The sequence below is a fragment of the Nicotiana tomentosiformis genome, chromosome 3 (assembly GCF_000390325.3).
Source record: "Nicotiana tomentosiformis chromosome 3, ASM39032v3, whole genome shotgun sequence".
Classification (NCBI taxonomy): domain Eukaryota; kingdom Viridiplantae; phylum Streptophyta; class Magnoliopsida; order Solanales; family Solanaceae; genus Nicotiana; species Nicotiana tomentosiformis.
The window spans coordinates 100,863,267-100,877,038 of NC_090814.1; the positions used below are offsets into that span (position 1 = coordinate 100,863,267).

The window sequence follows — 13,772 nt, forward strand, 5'->3', positions numbered from 1 at the left end:
ATTAAATTGTGTGACCACCCCGAGTAAAAGTTTAAACGGTCAAGAATGAATACATTTATTGTATACAAAATTTATTTAAGCGTTTTTTTGAGTATATAAAGGTTCACAAGTAATGTCTTGTTTAATACTACAATCATAAGTGAATTAGCATATAAGTCGTGGATGCACGTGGACTAAGGGTGGCAAGTGGGCCGGTCTCGGGCCTAAACGGGCTAAGTGGTCCGGTCCAAACGGTCCCAAATTAAACGGACTAAACGGTCTTTTTGCAGGGACCGGCTCGAGACCGGGACCGTTTGGTCCCGAGCTAAATGGTCCCTGCCCGCGGGCTAAGTGGGCCCAACGAATTTTTTAAAAAAAATTAAATAGAAATTAGAGATAAAAGGATGTTAAAAATAATATCTAAGTCTAAAGACAAAATATTGTAAAGAGATATGCCTTGTAATTTTATTATAATATTAAAAAATATGGCAATATCTTTCTTAGTCTTCATCACCCTATGGAATGAGCACAACAAGGTACTAATACCACAATTGAGAAGAAAAATAAACTAATCAAGATGTGCCAAAATATAAGTTACATAATACATACTAATTTTTGTTCATACAAGTTACATGGTATCTCTTACAAACTTCATAAATCTATCAAGGTCCGGAGGAATTTCCGTTGGTGGTGGCGGAAAAGTAGCTTAGTCATCACCACTTCCGGGCGAAGCAACATCCTCCGCAAGTTCAGCTAACATTTCTTCGTAAGCTTCGTCTTCATCTGGTTGTAATTCAGCACGTCCAAAATTTCTTCTTTCCGACCGAATCCAATCTCTGAAAAGTACTGATTTTTTCAAGCTCCCTCATAGACGCTCTATAATCACCGAGTTGAAGTCTTGTTTGACTAAAAGCGCTCTCTGATGCACTGTTGAAGCTTGAATAGTTAAAATGTCTCGGGCCATCCTTGAAAGGACCGGAAAGTATTTTTCTTTGTCCTTCCACCATTCCAAAAGATTAAAGGAGTCGTCGGGATTCACTTCCTCAATTCCCTGCGACAAATAAACTTCAAGCTCATTTAGTTGTGAAAAATCACTACTACTAGAACCTTGAGAACCCCTAAACCCCGCCCAAGCACTAAGTGCTCTTACTCCCGCAGTTCTCTTAGATGATTGAGAATCAGAAGAAGAGGGAGTTGGAACATTTGGTCTAACATGATTTAATGCAACTTGATAAGTATTAAAAATAGTTTGAGCATTTATTCTAATTGAGGCTATTGCTTCCGGAAGTTGAGACAATTCCTCATCTTCAAGTGCTAAACCATTATAAACAATTTCATACCAAAAATGAGGACCTCCTAATTTCATACAAGGATTTAACAAAGCAGAAACACCATAAATAGGGGGAATAGGGAAAACATATTTTTTATACTTTTTTCTCATAGAATCAATAGCAAGTTTATAAATTTCTCCACCCTCTAAAAAATGAGCAAACAAATTTGCAAGTTCTGCAATATAAACTAAACAGTTAGAAATAGTAGGATAATATTGCCCAGAAAATTCATTTGTAGCAATATGAAATTTTTCTAAAAAATCTACAAGTATTTTAACATTAGCTCAATCCCCATTTGTAAGGTGCTCATCATCATCACTTACGTGTGCATTAAATATTGAGTTTATGGGGTTTCTATATTCATATGCAACAACCAAACTTCCATACATGTAATTCCATCTAGTTGGACAAGGTTTAGGAACCTTTCTTTCTCTTAGGTCAAATTCATCGCATCTTTTAAAATATTCTCTAAGTCTACTTCTACGGTTTGAATAAAAAAGCCAGTTAAGAGCCATTTTAACCTTTCCAATTTCAATATTTAAAATCCTCATACCATCACCCATAATTAAATGGTAGATATGACAAATACATCTAACATGAAAAATATCACTAAATACAGGATTTAGCGTAGTGGTAAGCAAGGCTATAACATTTGTGTTACTAGTAGCATTATCCATTGAAATTGACATTATTTTATCACTAATGCAAAAATATCTACAAATATATATAACTGTGCTAGCAATAAACTGCCCTGTGTGACGTGAATTAATTATTCTATAAGAAATAATGCGCTTTTGCATTATCCAATCCTCATCAATCCAATGACTGGTAACAGTAAGGTAATCACAGTCGTTACCACTTCTACCAATATCAGTTGTAATAGCAACACGATAATTTATATGAGTAAATAAATAGCGCAAATATTGTTCATATTCATGTTTATATTTATAAATATCGCTCTATACGGTTGTGCGAGGAAAACCTTTATAAGTAGGATTAAAAAAAATTCTAATATAATGCACAAAGTTAGGGTCAGAAGGAAAACTATAGGGTAAACGCATAACAGTTACCATTTTTCCCAATTCTTCCCGATCTTTTTTTGGATCATAATATAAAATACTACCGGTAACAGTATTAATTCCCGGTTAAAATTGATTTGAACCGGTACTAGGGTCAACCTGACTAGGAGTAGGTAGACTTTTCCCCTCGGCCAAAGCTTTCAGACGATGATATCTCACTCTATCTTGAGGGTGTTTCATTATGTGTCTAGCCAAAGTTCTCGTCCCCTCCCTCCCCCTTCCCCCCTTCCCCGCGATCTAAAATATTTAAAAACTAACTTTGTGCCACAAGTTTTACACTTAGCCTTATTTTCTGGAATTAGTTGAGTAAAAAATGGCCAAACGGGAGATGTTTCCGTCCGTTTGCTAGGTTGTCTAGAAAAAGTAGGGGTAGTAACAGGAGTATCAGATGGGGCATCATTTGGATTAGCAGGGTTATCACTAGTTGGGTTAACATCAGGAGTAAGACTAGTTGGTGTATCATCATCCGGTTGAGTTTCATCAAAATCTATTTCCTCGTCATCATTTTCATCAATAGTTGGATTAGAATAAAGAGCATTAATTAATTCATGGTCTAATTGTCCACCAGCTCTAATATTATGGCAAAATTGACTTTCAGTAAATTGTAATAAACTATTATCGCTATCAAGAATAGCAGGTGTAGGACATATATGGAGTTTGATTCAGGGAGCTCGGGGCAGTGGAGGAGGAACAGATTGAGCACTAGATTCGTCACTCTTGGATTTTCCCTTATTTTTACCAAAAAGTTTTTTTAAGGAAGCCATCTTAATTAATAAAGTAATAGAAAATAAATAAAATAAATAAAATTATAATATTAAAACTTAATAGTTGGAACGGGTTTACCGAATTGACGAACAACTTGTTGAAAATTGATTATCGTTGAATACTTCAATTCACCAACTTCACAATTGTTTCACAAATTGTAACAATAAAGTAAGCAATGATAGCAATTATAGAAGAAAATTAGAGAGAGATTGTGATAGATTGATGATTTTGTAAGAAAAAATGAAAGAATGAGTGGGTATTTATAGTTAAAAATAGGAAAAAAGTGTAATTATAAAAAGTTCGGGATTAAAACAAAGTTGGGAAGGTTAAATGGCTATTTTATAAATAGCCAACGACTATTTTTGACAGCCCAACGACTATTTTTTTATTTATTTATTATTTTATAAAAATATAGCCGTTGGGACCGTTTGGCCCGCTAAGGGACCGGCCCGGTCCCGGTCCCTGGCGGGCTAAATGATCTCGGTCCTGGCGGGCCCAAATCATAGGATCAGCCCACGAGACCGGCCCATGCCCATTAAAACCGGACCAAATGGTCCTGGCCCATTTGGCCCGCGGTCCCGGGCCTGGACCGGCCCACTTGCTACCCTTAACGTGAACCCATTGTTTCAGATTTTACATACACAACATACAAAACTTAAAAAATGGTTTGGAAATATACAACAATCTGCACCTTATTTAACAACGTGACAGAGAAGAAAAGGGGGAAAAAATCAGATATAGCCTAATTTACAAATGTTAACTGAAAATTAGTCACAATTTCAAAAGTAATCGAAATTTAATCACTTTTTCATGTAAAAATAAAATTTTAACAAAAACACCTTTAAAAATTTGAAAAAATTCCAGCATGTATAATGGAGTTCAAGTTTTTTACATATGAGATTCCAACATAATGTGTTTGGAGTTCCAACATAATATGTTGGAAGTTCATACAGAGAAGCTTCATAATCCAGTATAGAACTTTCCGTGTTTCAGGTAGGTATTTTTGTCCATATTTTTTCTCCGTATAAAATAATGATTATATTTTAATGATTTTGCAAATGATGGCTATTTTTCAATTAATACTCCGAAAGTTAGCTAGCATATGCTATTTTCAAGGAAAAAATGGCATTTCGGGTCAAAGTTGGACAAGCCTGGCCCGAAAGTTGGCCCAAATCCAAATGAAACCATTCTCCTTGGGCCTTTGCTGCTCGAGTTAAAGATGAAAATAAAACATAGCCATCAACACGTTATCCACCAGTAGGAACTAGGAAAGAAAGAACAACAGAAAGGATGATGAGCCTCTCCATTGCCACTCCTTCAAGTGTCACTTTTACTTCCAAAATAAACCTCTCGAAATCTTCATTTAATGGCATTCGAATTGCTCAATTCTGTCCGGTTAATCATGCTCGAACCGCTAACTATATGACTTCTTCGTCAATGGGATTGGTGGTGAAGATGGCGAAGAGGGAAGAGGAATTGAAGGAAATAAGAACCAAAACTACAGAGGAGCTTCAGGAAGAGATTGTTGATCTTAAAGGAGAGCTCTTCATGCTTCGTCTTCAACGATCTGCTCGTAATGAGTTTAAGTCTAGCGAGTTCCTTCGAATGCGTAAAAGGGTACTGTGTTGTACTTTCTATATTTTCTGATTGTACCGTTTATTTTTTTTATTAATTGTGATGTTACATTATTAGCATTAGTTAATTCTGGTACATGTTTGGGTGAAACTTGGAGCAAAATTTTGGATAAAACCGTGCTAGAATTTTGGTAACTGTGTATTGAAGCGAGAATCCTTATGATGTTTGAAGAGTTTCATCTACATGGTAAAGTCATGCTTAACTATTATCCAGTCGAAGCAATTTGACCAGCTTAAGAGGTCTCGATGCTGTTTGAAAAAGTTTTTCTAATTCTCTTGTCAACTGTCTTGTATTTTCTTCCTAATTTGAAGTTTAATGTGCGTCAATTATCCAATCCTTGTGTTTGCAAGTGTATTGACCTCAGCATAACACTCCTGAAGTCCTGAGATTACTAAGTTACTTTTCGAGAAGTCAGCAATTTCTTTGCGGTGGGTATTACACAATGTTGCAGTCATTTCTAAAATTCTTCTCATAATGAGTAGAGGGAAATCGCCTCCCTATACACAAAGATTAACATCGCTGCTGATTGAAGAATAAATGTGCTTCTGTCTCATATAAAAGTGGGTACTTTTCTCGTTGGACTCTCGCAGTTACGAGTGGCCTTACCTTTTTTGTTCCAGAACCAAAATAATGGCTGCTGAGTCTTCCATCCCTTTCCCCTGTTTTTTCGTTTTTATACTTTATCTGATGTGCCTGGATTCTTTTTTGCCTTTTCTTTTTTGAGGAGCGGAGGGGGTTATGATCTGAATTCTGAAATGAATACTGATATCATCAAGTTCTTGAATACATCTGGTAGCATTACCAATCTTAATCTTTCACTTGTCGCATCCATGAGCAATTCCACTGCTTCATGTTACTTTCCTTTCCTGAATTTTCGGTCATGTTCATTTTCTATTGCCTTGGATTTTGGTAGTTACAGTACCTTTTTCTCATGATTAACTTCTCAATCTGATTTAGTTTTGCTTCACTTTCTTGTCTGGCTTTCATAATCTGTTAGATTGCTCGGATGCTTACTGTTAAACGGGAGCGTGAGTTGGAAGAAGGAATTAACAAAAGGATATCTAGGAAGCTTGATCGGAAATGGAAGAAAAGCATTGTTCCTAGACCACCTCCTTCTTTGAAGAAATTGCAAGAGGAAGAGGCAGCTGCAGAAGCTAAGGAATCTGCTTGATTTTAAAACCTTTTAATTGGTAACTGGTTCATTTTCATCTCTCCCGTCTTCTCTAATTTGGTGTTTCATTTAGGCTAGAATGTACAACTTCTGTAATTCTTTTTAGTTCTCTCTCTTTTTTTGTATCAGACCATTTATTTTGAAGATGATCATTCTTAGTATGTATCTTTCAATCCTCGAGTATGGTGCCATTTTTGTTCCACTTAAAATTGCGCCAGAATATAAATCCTTTTTTTTTTATGGAGTAACTAATGTCTTGATCCTTTGCATGAAATTCCAGTACATGCTACCAGGCAATATAGTCAAATTTTAGATGAACAGTATAGTCACCCGTCAATAGAGTGAATAGCTTTTGCCCCTGAACAGATAGACCAACAGTATAATCAGATCACAAGGCTAAAGTGAAGAGAACTGTTGTTATTGTTGGTGAATAGAGTAATGAACTAATGAACATCCTTTGTTCCCTCCCTTCCTTGTTTGGTTCTCCAACTTTTGGCAGCTGAGTTGGCTGAATTTACTACCATGCCCATGCTTCTCTTTAATGCCGATATCCATAAACTAATCGCTGAAATGTGTAAAACCATTTAATGCCATGCGGAACATAGTGGTGTTTGCTGGCATACTGACAACCTCTTCACACAGAAGCATGAATTTAATGATGTCTATCCTTATTAAGTTAAATCTTCAACCACTGAAACTCCAGACGCCTAAATAGGGCGTAGGGAGTTGGTAGGTTAGGGCCATCTTAAAAGAGCAAGGTGGTAGACCTTTCACACTGGCACATTCCCAAGTTCTTGTTATTACACCTGATTGTGAATATTGAACAAGAAACCTCAATAATCAAGTATTCAATCATAGCATTTATCAAGATGTAAACTTTCTTGTGTTTTGCTTTTTTGAGATCATGGCTCATGATTATGACAAGTGATATAACAGAAGAATGGAGATTCCAAGCATCTAAAACACAAAATAGTGTGGTAGTTTACCAAGATACTATGTTAACCAGAAGTTGTCCTGTTTTACGTTTACTGATAGAACACATTTGAAATGGAAAAGATATGAAAAACTTTTATTTCTGCGACAAGTCACCAAAAATGCTTCCCAGAGTTGAAGCTCCTTCATTCCCATCACTGTTGTTATCACCACCTATGATCCCCTGCATGATTGTTTGACCAACCTGCTGAGCTGCACCTTCCGCGCGTCCTTGAACTGCAGCATTCATCAAATCATTGTTTGTCCCTGGAGACAGCATGTATTGGTTAGGCCTCACCTGTCCTTGAATTCGAGGAGGTTGCAAGGATTGGTGCTGAGGGATTGAACCTGTACTTGCACTATGGAATAACGGGTTTGGCCTCGCTTGGCCTGTACCCAGACTAACCTGCATGTTCTGATTTTGCAAAACATGTCCGGTAAATATGGGAGTCTGCGGGGACTGATTGCCAGTTGCACCAGTACTTGCACTGTGCATAAACTGGTTTGGCCTCATCTGTGCAGCCATGGGAGCCTGCTGGAACTGGTTATGTGAACTAGTCGCCCCAGGGAATGAGTGGTGGTGCTGGAGGATGGTTGGCCCTTGAACTGCCGATATAGAAGCAGAAGTTGAACAATCCAAATGAACATCAAAGTCGCAACTGCTGCATCTATAAAGCCACTGCTTGACTCCAATCTTGTGGCACACATCGCAAGAGAAGCCTTTGGCATCAGTGTAAGGATTCTTGAAGGTAAGTTCCAGCTGGCATTGATGCAATTGGTGTGTAATCTTGAGGGGTCTTGATGCACAGATCACATGGAGATCATATTCACAGTCACTGCAATGGTAGCTGAATCCATCTCCGCGGTGGTTGCAGGCATCACAGTTGAAAAGGCCACCGGGGTATTTGGATGTCGGGAGGAGAGCTAGAGGGTGGTCAGGATGTGAGGGGTGGCTTATCTGCTCTGGGAATTGAGTGCAGCTTAAATGGAGAGTGAAGTTGCACGGTTTGCACATGTACATTTGGGCTAATGGTGGGAGTTTGCATCCTGAACAAGGTGTAGGATTCTGGAGTTGGGTGCATAGCTCTAATTCATGTGGATGACTGAAGTGCTTGAGGCTTAGATTTGGATCACTGTTCAACTTCAGCCTCCCCATCACCCTGTTGCCTCTTTTCCTCTGTTCTCCTCTTATCTTATCTTCTCTTTATTAGTTATCTTGTTAGTGATGCAACTTGTTATTAATGCAATGAGATGGAGGTGTTGAGGGGATGAATGAGAAGCAAAAGACAAGAAGACAAACTTGTTGACCCTTGGAAGTCAACGTCCTAACACGATTCTTTCACTGATTTAGATGTGTAGTGATGCAAACTGCATTGAATGTTTTCTTCTTTCACTAATTCTTAACCTGGTTTACTTTAATTTCAGTGTGCGAAGGATGGTGGGATGTTCTTTAATTTCTCGGCCAAGATGATCACTGAAAAAGTTTACTAGTGACGTAATTATTAAGTTAGGCGCCTTTATTTTGATGCAAGCTTCATATGACCAAACATAAGCATTCCTTCCATTAAGACGCTACATACAAAGTTAATTTTTCAAAGGAATCTGTCCAATTACAACTTTAGACATAAATTTAAGACACATTTTTAGGAGATAAAAGCAGTTGCTACACTCGATCAACCGCGTTACCTCTTGGTGAACCGTGTGCAACTAGTCCTTTGTTTTTTGTTTTTTTTTTTCCCACAAGGTGTCAAGTACTCACATTGGAGTCCGACTATATTCGGATTCGTATCGCGTAAGATCCATTTAAGGAGGAAGCACTCCCTAACAAAGTTTTTTTCCATACCTAGGGCTCGAAAACCCGAAACCTTTGGTTAAAGGTGAAGGAATCTTATTCATCCTACCACAACCCATGTTGGTCTTTGTTTTATCTCTCGGTTATTTTACGTCATTAGTCTTAGAATTTTTCTTATATATATACACAAAATAAATAAGCAGATGATACAAAATTGATTAAATAACCTCATTTAATGTGCTTAAGTAAAGAACACAATCAAGGAGCTTTAAGCTAATCTTTAAAAAAAAATTGTTGACTCTAAGCTTCAAAATTTGGATAGAAATTTTCTCTCAATCACAATTGGAAGATCGATATAAAATTACATACATGCATTTTGTAAATATTTTGAGTCTTGGACGTAAAAACCAAGGCTACTTCATTAAAAGTGGCTCGAAGTTAAGACAACGTTTCCTATTTTAACTAGGATCAAAGCTTGTACTACGCGGAAAAATACACACAAAAAAATGAAAATGTGGTTAGGAAAATGCAAAGAATTGAGGAAATGGACAGCAACAAATATTCTCTAAAATAAAACAGTCAGATTTCTAGCATTTTCTTTTGTTGTTATGTTAAAAAGAAATTGGCGGTGCCGCTACTTTTCAATTAGGAAAATATTCCAACTACTCGGTCTATTTTTGGCGTGGTTATTAAATTCTAGCTTACTTTATTAAACGAAATTACAAATGACCCCAAAAATACTGACATAATCAGGAGGATAGTTTGGTAATTTTGTACTGACACTGCCAAGCGTCAATATGAATTGAGAAGAAGCATCTTCAACCATACCAGTCTGTGTGAAACCACCAAATCAACATAGAAAAAGAAGAAGAAGAATACTAAGAGCAAAAGCAACAAAGATTCAGAGAAATGGCGTTGCAGTGGATGATACTGACGTACGTGGTGGCGGCAGAGGCTGCCGTAGCAATTCTCCTGACATTGCCCTCTCCAAAAGCAATCAAATCTCGTATCGTTTCATTAATTTCGCTCACCCTTCAACCTTCACTTTTCATCGTCCCCTTCGCCGGTTTTCAGCTCCTCGGTACATATACTTAATACTCTTTCTCTTTTATTTTTTCCAATTGAATCTTATCAGTAATCTGCCAATTATCACTGGACTTAGGGTTTTGAGCTTTTTTCTCTTTACTTTTTTGTTTGGTGTTTTTCTTTTGTTAGATATATATTGGAAAAATGAGCATCGGTTGATGTGCACGGGGGAGATCTGCACTGCTGCCGAGAGAGACCGCTACGAGAAATCCGTAATTTCTCTCTTTCTTTCCTTTTTTTTTTTCCGTAAAACTTTCAAATCCTTTTTTGCTGACTTGTACAGGTTGCCTATATATTAACTGAAGTTGTGAATTATTACGCCTAGTAGATTGGATTTTAGCAATTAATAAACGAGCTAATTACAGTTGTGTCATTAAATTTTGTAAGCAGCGTGCTGCCTCATTTATTTAAAAATCCATAAAACTTGAAGGGGGATGATTACTATATTTTGAGATTTAAACATTGAGGAAATCTCAATTTGTGATTTTTGCACTCTTACTTGTTGGCGAAGAAACCATAGGAGATTGCATCCAAATGTGATAGGAAATGACATCCGGATCTCTTCACCTTATCGAAACAGTCATCACAGCTTTCTTCCCCAAACAGGTGGAACACACAATCTAATACCAATATTTAATTCGGAAAAAGTACATTTTACCCAAGTGGAGGTAGTTAAAGCTAACGGAAATTGAGTAGCGCAAGAATGCATCTCTCTGAGAGAGAGAATCCACCACCAAACGGCGTAACTCATACTGATTTTCTTCTAGTGTGAGTATGACTCGTTACTAATGTCTTTTGTTTCAAGGGAACATCCTGAACTTAGAAGGAAATAGAACCAACTGTAATTTAGTTTAAATTCTATTTGCTTTGTTAGTCACCTTTTGTCCGTAATTTGAAGAACATAATTAGAGAATGTTGTTTGATGTAAAAGGAAAAAAAATGAAATGATGGTATGGCTTATTCGAGCTTGGTTACAGCGTTTTTCCTGGTTTAGAACAATCTTGATCAAGTTCTTAAAAATGAAGATGACAATGTATTTCTCTGTTTTGAATGAAAAATAGACCTGATCAAGACAGTTTTGCTAGGTATATTTTAGCTCTAGTAAGATTGTAGCTTTCTTCTAATGGGTAACTACTAACTAGTGATTAGACATAACAACAACAACATATCCAGTATAATCCATAGGTGGGGTTTGGGGAAGGTAGTGTGTACGCAGACCTTACCCCTACCCGGAGAGGTAGAGAGGCTGTTTCCGATAGACCCTCGGAAACAGTTAATTGAATCTAGTTAAATGTGGAGTGATTAGACATCTCCTAGTTAAATGTTTTCAATTTAATGGTGGAAAACAGTTTGAGATTCCTTAAGTGAGCTGCTTTGTTTTAGAAATCACTGTCAGTATTGCATGGTTGTGCTATTTAGAGACTCATGTCTTTTCGAATTATATTTTGGTATTAGATTGTGTGATCCACTCATCCACATGTTTGGGGAAGCATGCTGTGATGACTGTTTCACTTCTTTTATTTCGATAAAGCAAAGAGATTCGGATGTCATTCTTATCACTATGATTTGCAAATTGTTGTTATTTGTGTTGCTTTACACTCCTTTTCGTTTTACTCCAAGGCTTACACTTTAGTTTCCTTTCAAGGAATCAATAGATTATTCCTACATGGCCCAGTTTCACTTCGATCGACTTTCGTTTAATTTTTCTAGAGTTGGATAGAGAAATATATAACTATGCTGACATTTCTTGATAACCCATGTTTCTTGGACTTGGATATGTATAGAAATTGGTTTTTCTTGAGGTGTCTAATTTGGCAAGCACTTTAGATTCAAAAAATAGAGAACGTTACACATGAAGAAGCCAATGGGATTCAATCTAATGTATATACATAAAAAATTGACCTTATGTACACATTTTAATTTTCAGTCTAGCTCCGCTCCTGCCACAAAGCATTCATCACATGTGCAGTGATATGCTGAATTAGTAGAAGAGTGGCAATATAATAAACTAAGGTTACTGTCAAAAAAGAAAACTTTTGGAAGTTTCCATTAATTGACATCTATATAATAGGTGGTTGCATAAAAAGGAAAGCAACTTAGAAGGGTCAAAAGCAACTTAGGAGTGTCTTTTTCATGATTTTCACATGAGCTAATTTGTGTTGTACACGGAACAGGAGTAATGTGTGCGCAATCAACTGATGAAAATTTTCTCTAATCGGGAAAGGGAGTTCCATGGCTTTGAAAAATAGAAAACTATGCAAACTGCTGACAAATTGAACGAAATGAGGGGGAGAAACCATAATTTGTTGTCCTTGTTCCTTTCCATTAATGGAAGTATTTGAACTTTTCATCAACATGTAAATGCATCTAGGCGTAATGAAACCTTAAACTTAAAGGCCGATGAAACACTTCGTTTGAAAGGATGTCTTTTACCTTTTTTATTGCTTAGTTCTCATGTTGGAATTTCTAGTGTAATGAGTGTGGACCAATAAGGAAACACTGCAGAAGCTAATCAGTAGTGTTTAAACTAGTTCTTTATGATCACTGCCATGATTTAAGGGTTCCAATTGTGTGCTTTCCTCGTATCGCATAGGTCTGTTTTTCACATGATCTCAGGAATTCATATAGAGAAAGAATAGCTGGAAAAAAGCATTTGTCACAATGCTATATTGCACATGCTTTTTCTGAAATGCACTGCTTAGTGTTTACCTTTCACCTTTGTTCCAGTCTTGTCTGCTTTCTTATTCTTAGGGGAAGACTCCCACACAAACATTAACTGAATGGTTATTCGGAGGATGAATTAAAATGATTGTTTCAGAGGCGGCTTCTCTTAGTTTCTTCAATTTGGTAAATACATTGGGGTTGTATGGGCATCATGGTGAGACTAAATTATTTGATAGCTTCTATTAGCATGAAGAGCCTACCAACTTATTACTGTTTGACTTCACTTTTTATTTCATCTATCTGGAATCCATGGATCAAATGCATTTGATCTGCTTTGGTGGATCTGAGTCCAAAGATTGAGTTAGTCCTAGCAATATAATCTACCTGATCCTACAATATATAATGTTCAGATATAGGAGAAACCACAGCCTATGGAATGTCATTTTAAGTTTTCCCGTTGCTCTCGTAGCTAGTACTCCAAGTATAGCTTGAACATCCTGACATAACATATGAAGCATGAGTTCCACTTGTCCCCTTGTGTTTATCTCCTTATGTTTGACGATACAGTAGCTGAAAGACTACCATGACTGCATCCATTGCTGTGTTCTGTCTGTATAACTTCTTCGATCTCCCCTCATTTAATGCAGATTTACAAGGCTCAAAGAAATGCTATTCTGTGTCTGGCAGCATGCCTTCTCTACTGGTATATATGCAAAATCCCTTGCGACCTTGTATTTTGATACTAATTTGGGCTTTGTATTATTCAGTTCATAAACAAAGTGTTTTTATGTGGGTATAGGTGTATCTATCGTGTCTGCAAGTACTATAAGGAGATTCAGAGCGTTGAGGAGGTGGAAAAGAGACTCAAGGACGAGTAGAGTTTTCTTGGCTACGGCACTTCCACTGGTTTTGAGATCTAGTTGTAGCTGAACAGGTGCCTAGTGACACCTTTTTAAGACTTTGTAATGTGATATGAATTTTGTGTTTGCTTTGTTACTGCCTTCTTATGGCACGCATTTGTTAGGTTTCTATGTCTTCCACCTCAAGGTGGTTCCTTTTCAGTCGAAAAACATAAAATGTAATTGGTCGTTGCAACAATCACCTATACACATTCAAGTACTATCTACGTTTATCTTCTCAGGTTTCTTGTATAATTTTAATGAAATAAGCAGTGATAATGGATATCTTGCAAGTACATTTTAATTAAATGAAAATAAATAACTTAAAAATCTCTCATAATATACATTTTAAATCACTTATCTATTCAAATAACATTAATTGTAAAATGAATCTTCAAA

At 36.8% G+C, this 13,772-nt stretch overlaps 3 protein-coding genes across 4 annotated transcripts; 2 read left to right on the forward strand and 1 right to left on the reverse strand.

Annotated features, from left to right (window-relative positions):
* Nucleotides 1-4,395: 4,395 nt before the first annotated feature.
* LOC104107556 (large ribosomal subunit protein uL29c-like) lies at nucleotides 4,396-6,133 on the forward strand. The gene is made up of 2 exons (XM_009616392.4): nucleotides 4,396-4,771; nucleotides 5,787-6,133. The coding sequence occupies exons 1-2, from the start codon at nucleotides 4,445-4,447 to the stop codon at nucleotides 5,958-5,960; spliced, it is 501 nt and encodes a 166-aa protein (XP_009614687.1). The 5' UTR covers nucleotides 4,396-4,444; the 3' UTR covers nucleotides 5,961-6,133.
* A 748-nt stretch (nucleotides 6,134-6,881) lies between these two features.
* On the reverse strand, nucleotides 6,882-8,167 carry LOC104107555 (protein VACUOLELESS GAMETOPHYTES-like). Of its 2 annotated transcripts, XM_033659028.2 has the most exons (2): nucleotides 7,339-8,167; nucleotides 6,959-7,199 (listed from the first exon to the last, which is right to left on the reverse strand). In XM_033659028.2, exons 1-2 carry the CDS (start codon nucleotides 8,086-8,088, stop codon nucleotides 7,182-7,184), a joined length of 768 nt encoding a protein of 255 aa, XP_033514919.1. In that variant the 5' UTR covers nucleotides 8,089-8,167; the 3' UTR covers nucleotides 6,959-7,181. The 2 variants fall into 2 exon arrangements, with proteins under 2 accessions (XP_009614685.1, XP_033514919.1); XM_009616390.4 differs by having other exon boundaries at nucleotides 6,882-8,167.
* Nucleotides 8,168-9,528: 1,361 nt separating this feature from the next.
* LOC104107557 (uncharacterized) lies at nucleotides 9,529-13,614 on the forward strand. Its single transcript, XM_009616393.4, has 4 exons — nucleotides 9,529-9,805; nucleotides 9,940-10,022; nucleotides 13,122-13,177; nucleotides 13,274-13,614. Exons 1-4 carry the CDS (start codon nucleotides 9,634-9,636, stop codon nucleotides 13,350-13,352), a joined length of 390 nt encoding a protein of 129 aa, XP_009614688.1. The 5' UTR covers nucleotides 9,529-9,633; the 3' UTR covers nucleotides 13,353-13,614.
* Nucleotides 13,615-13,772: the final 158 nt, after the last annotated feature.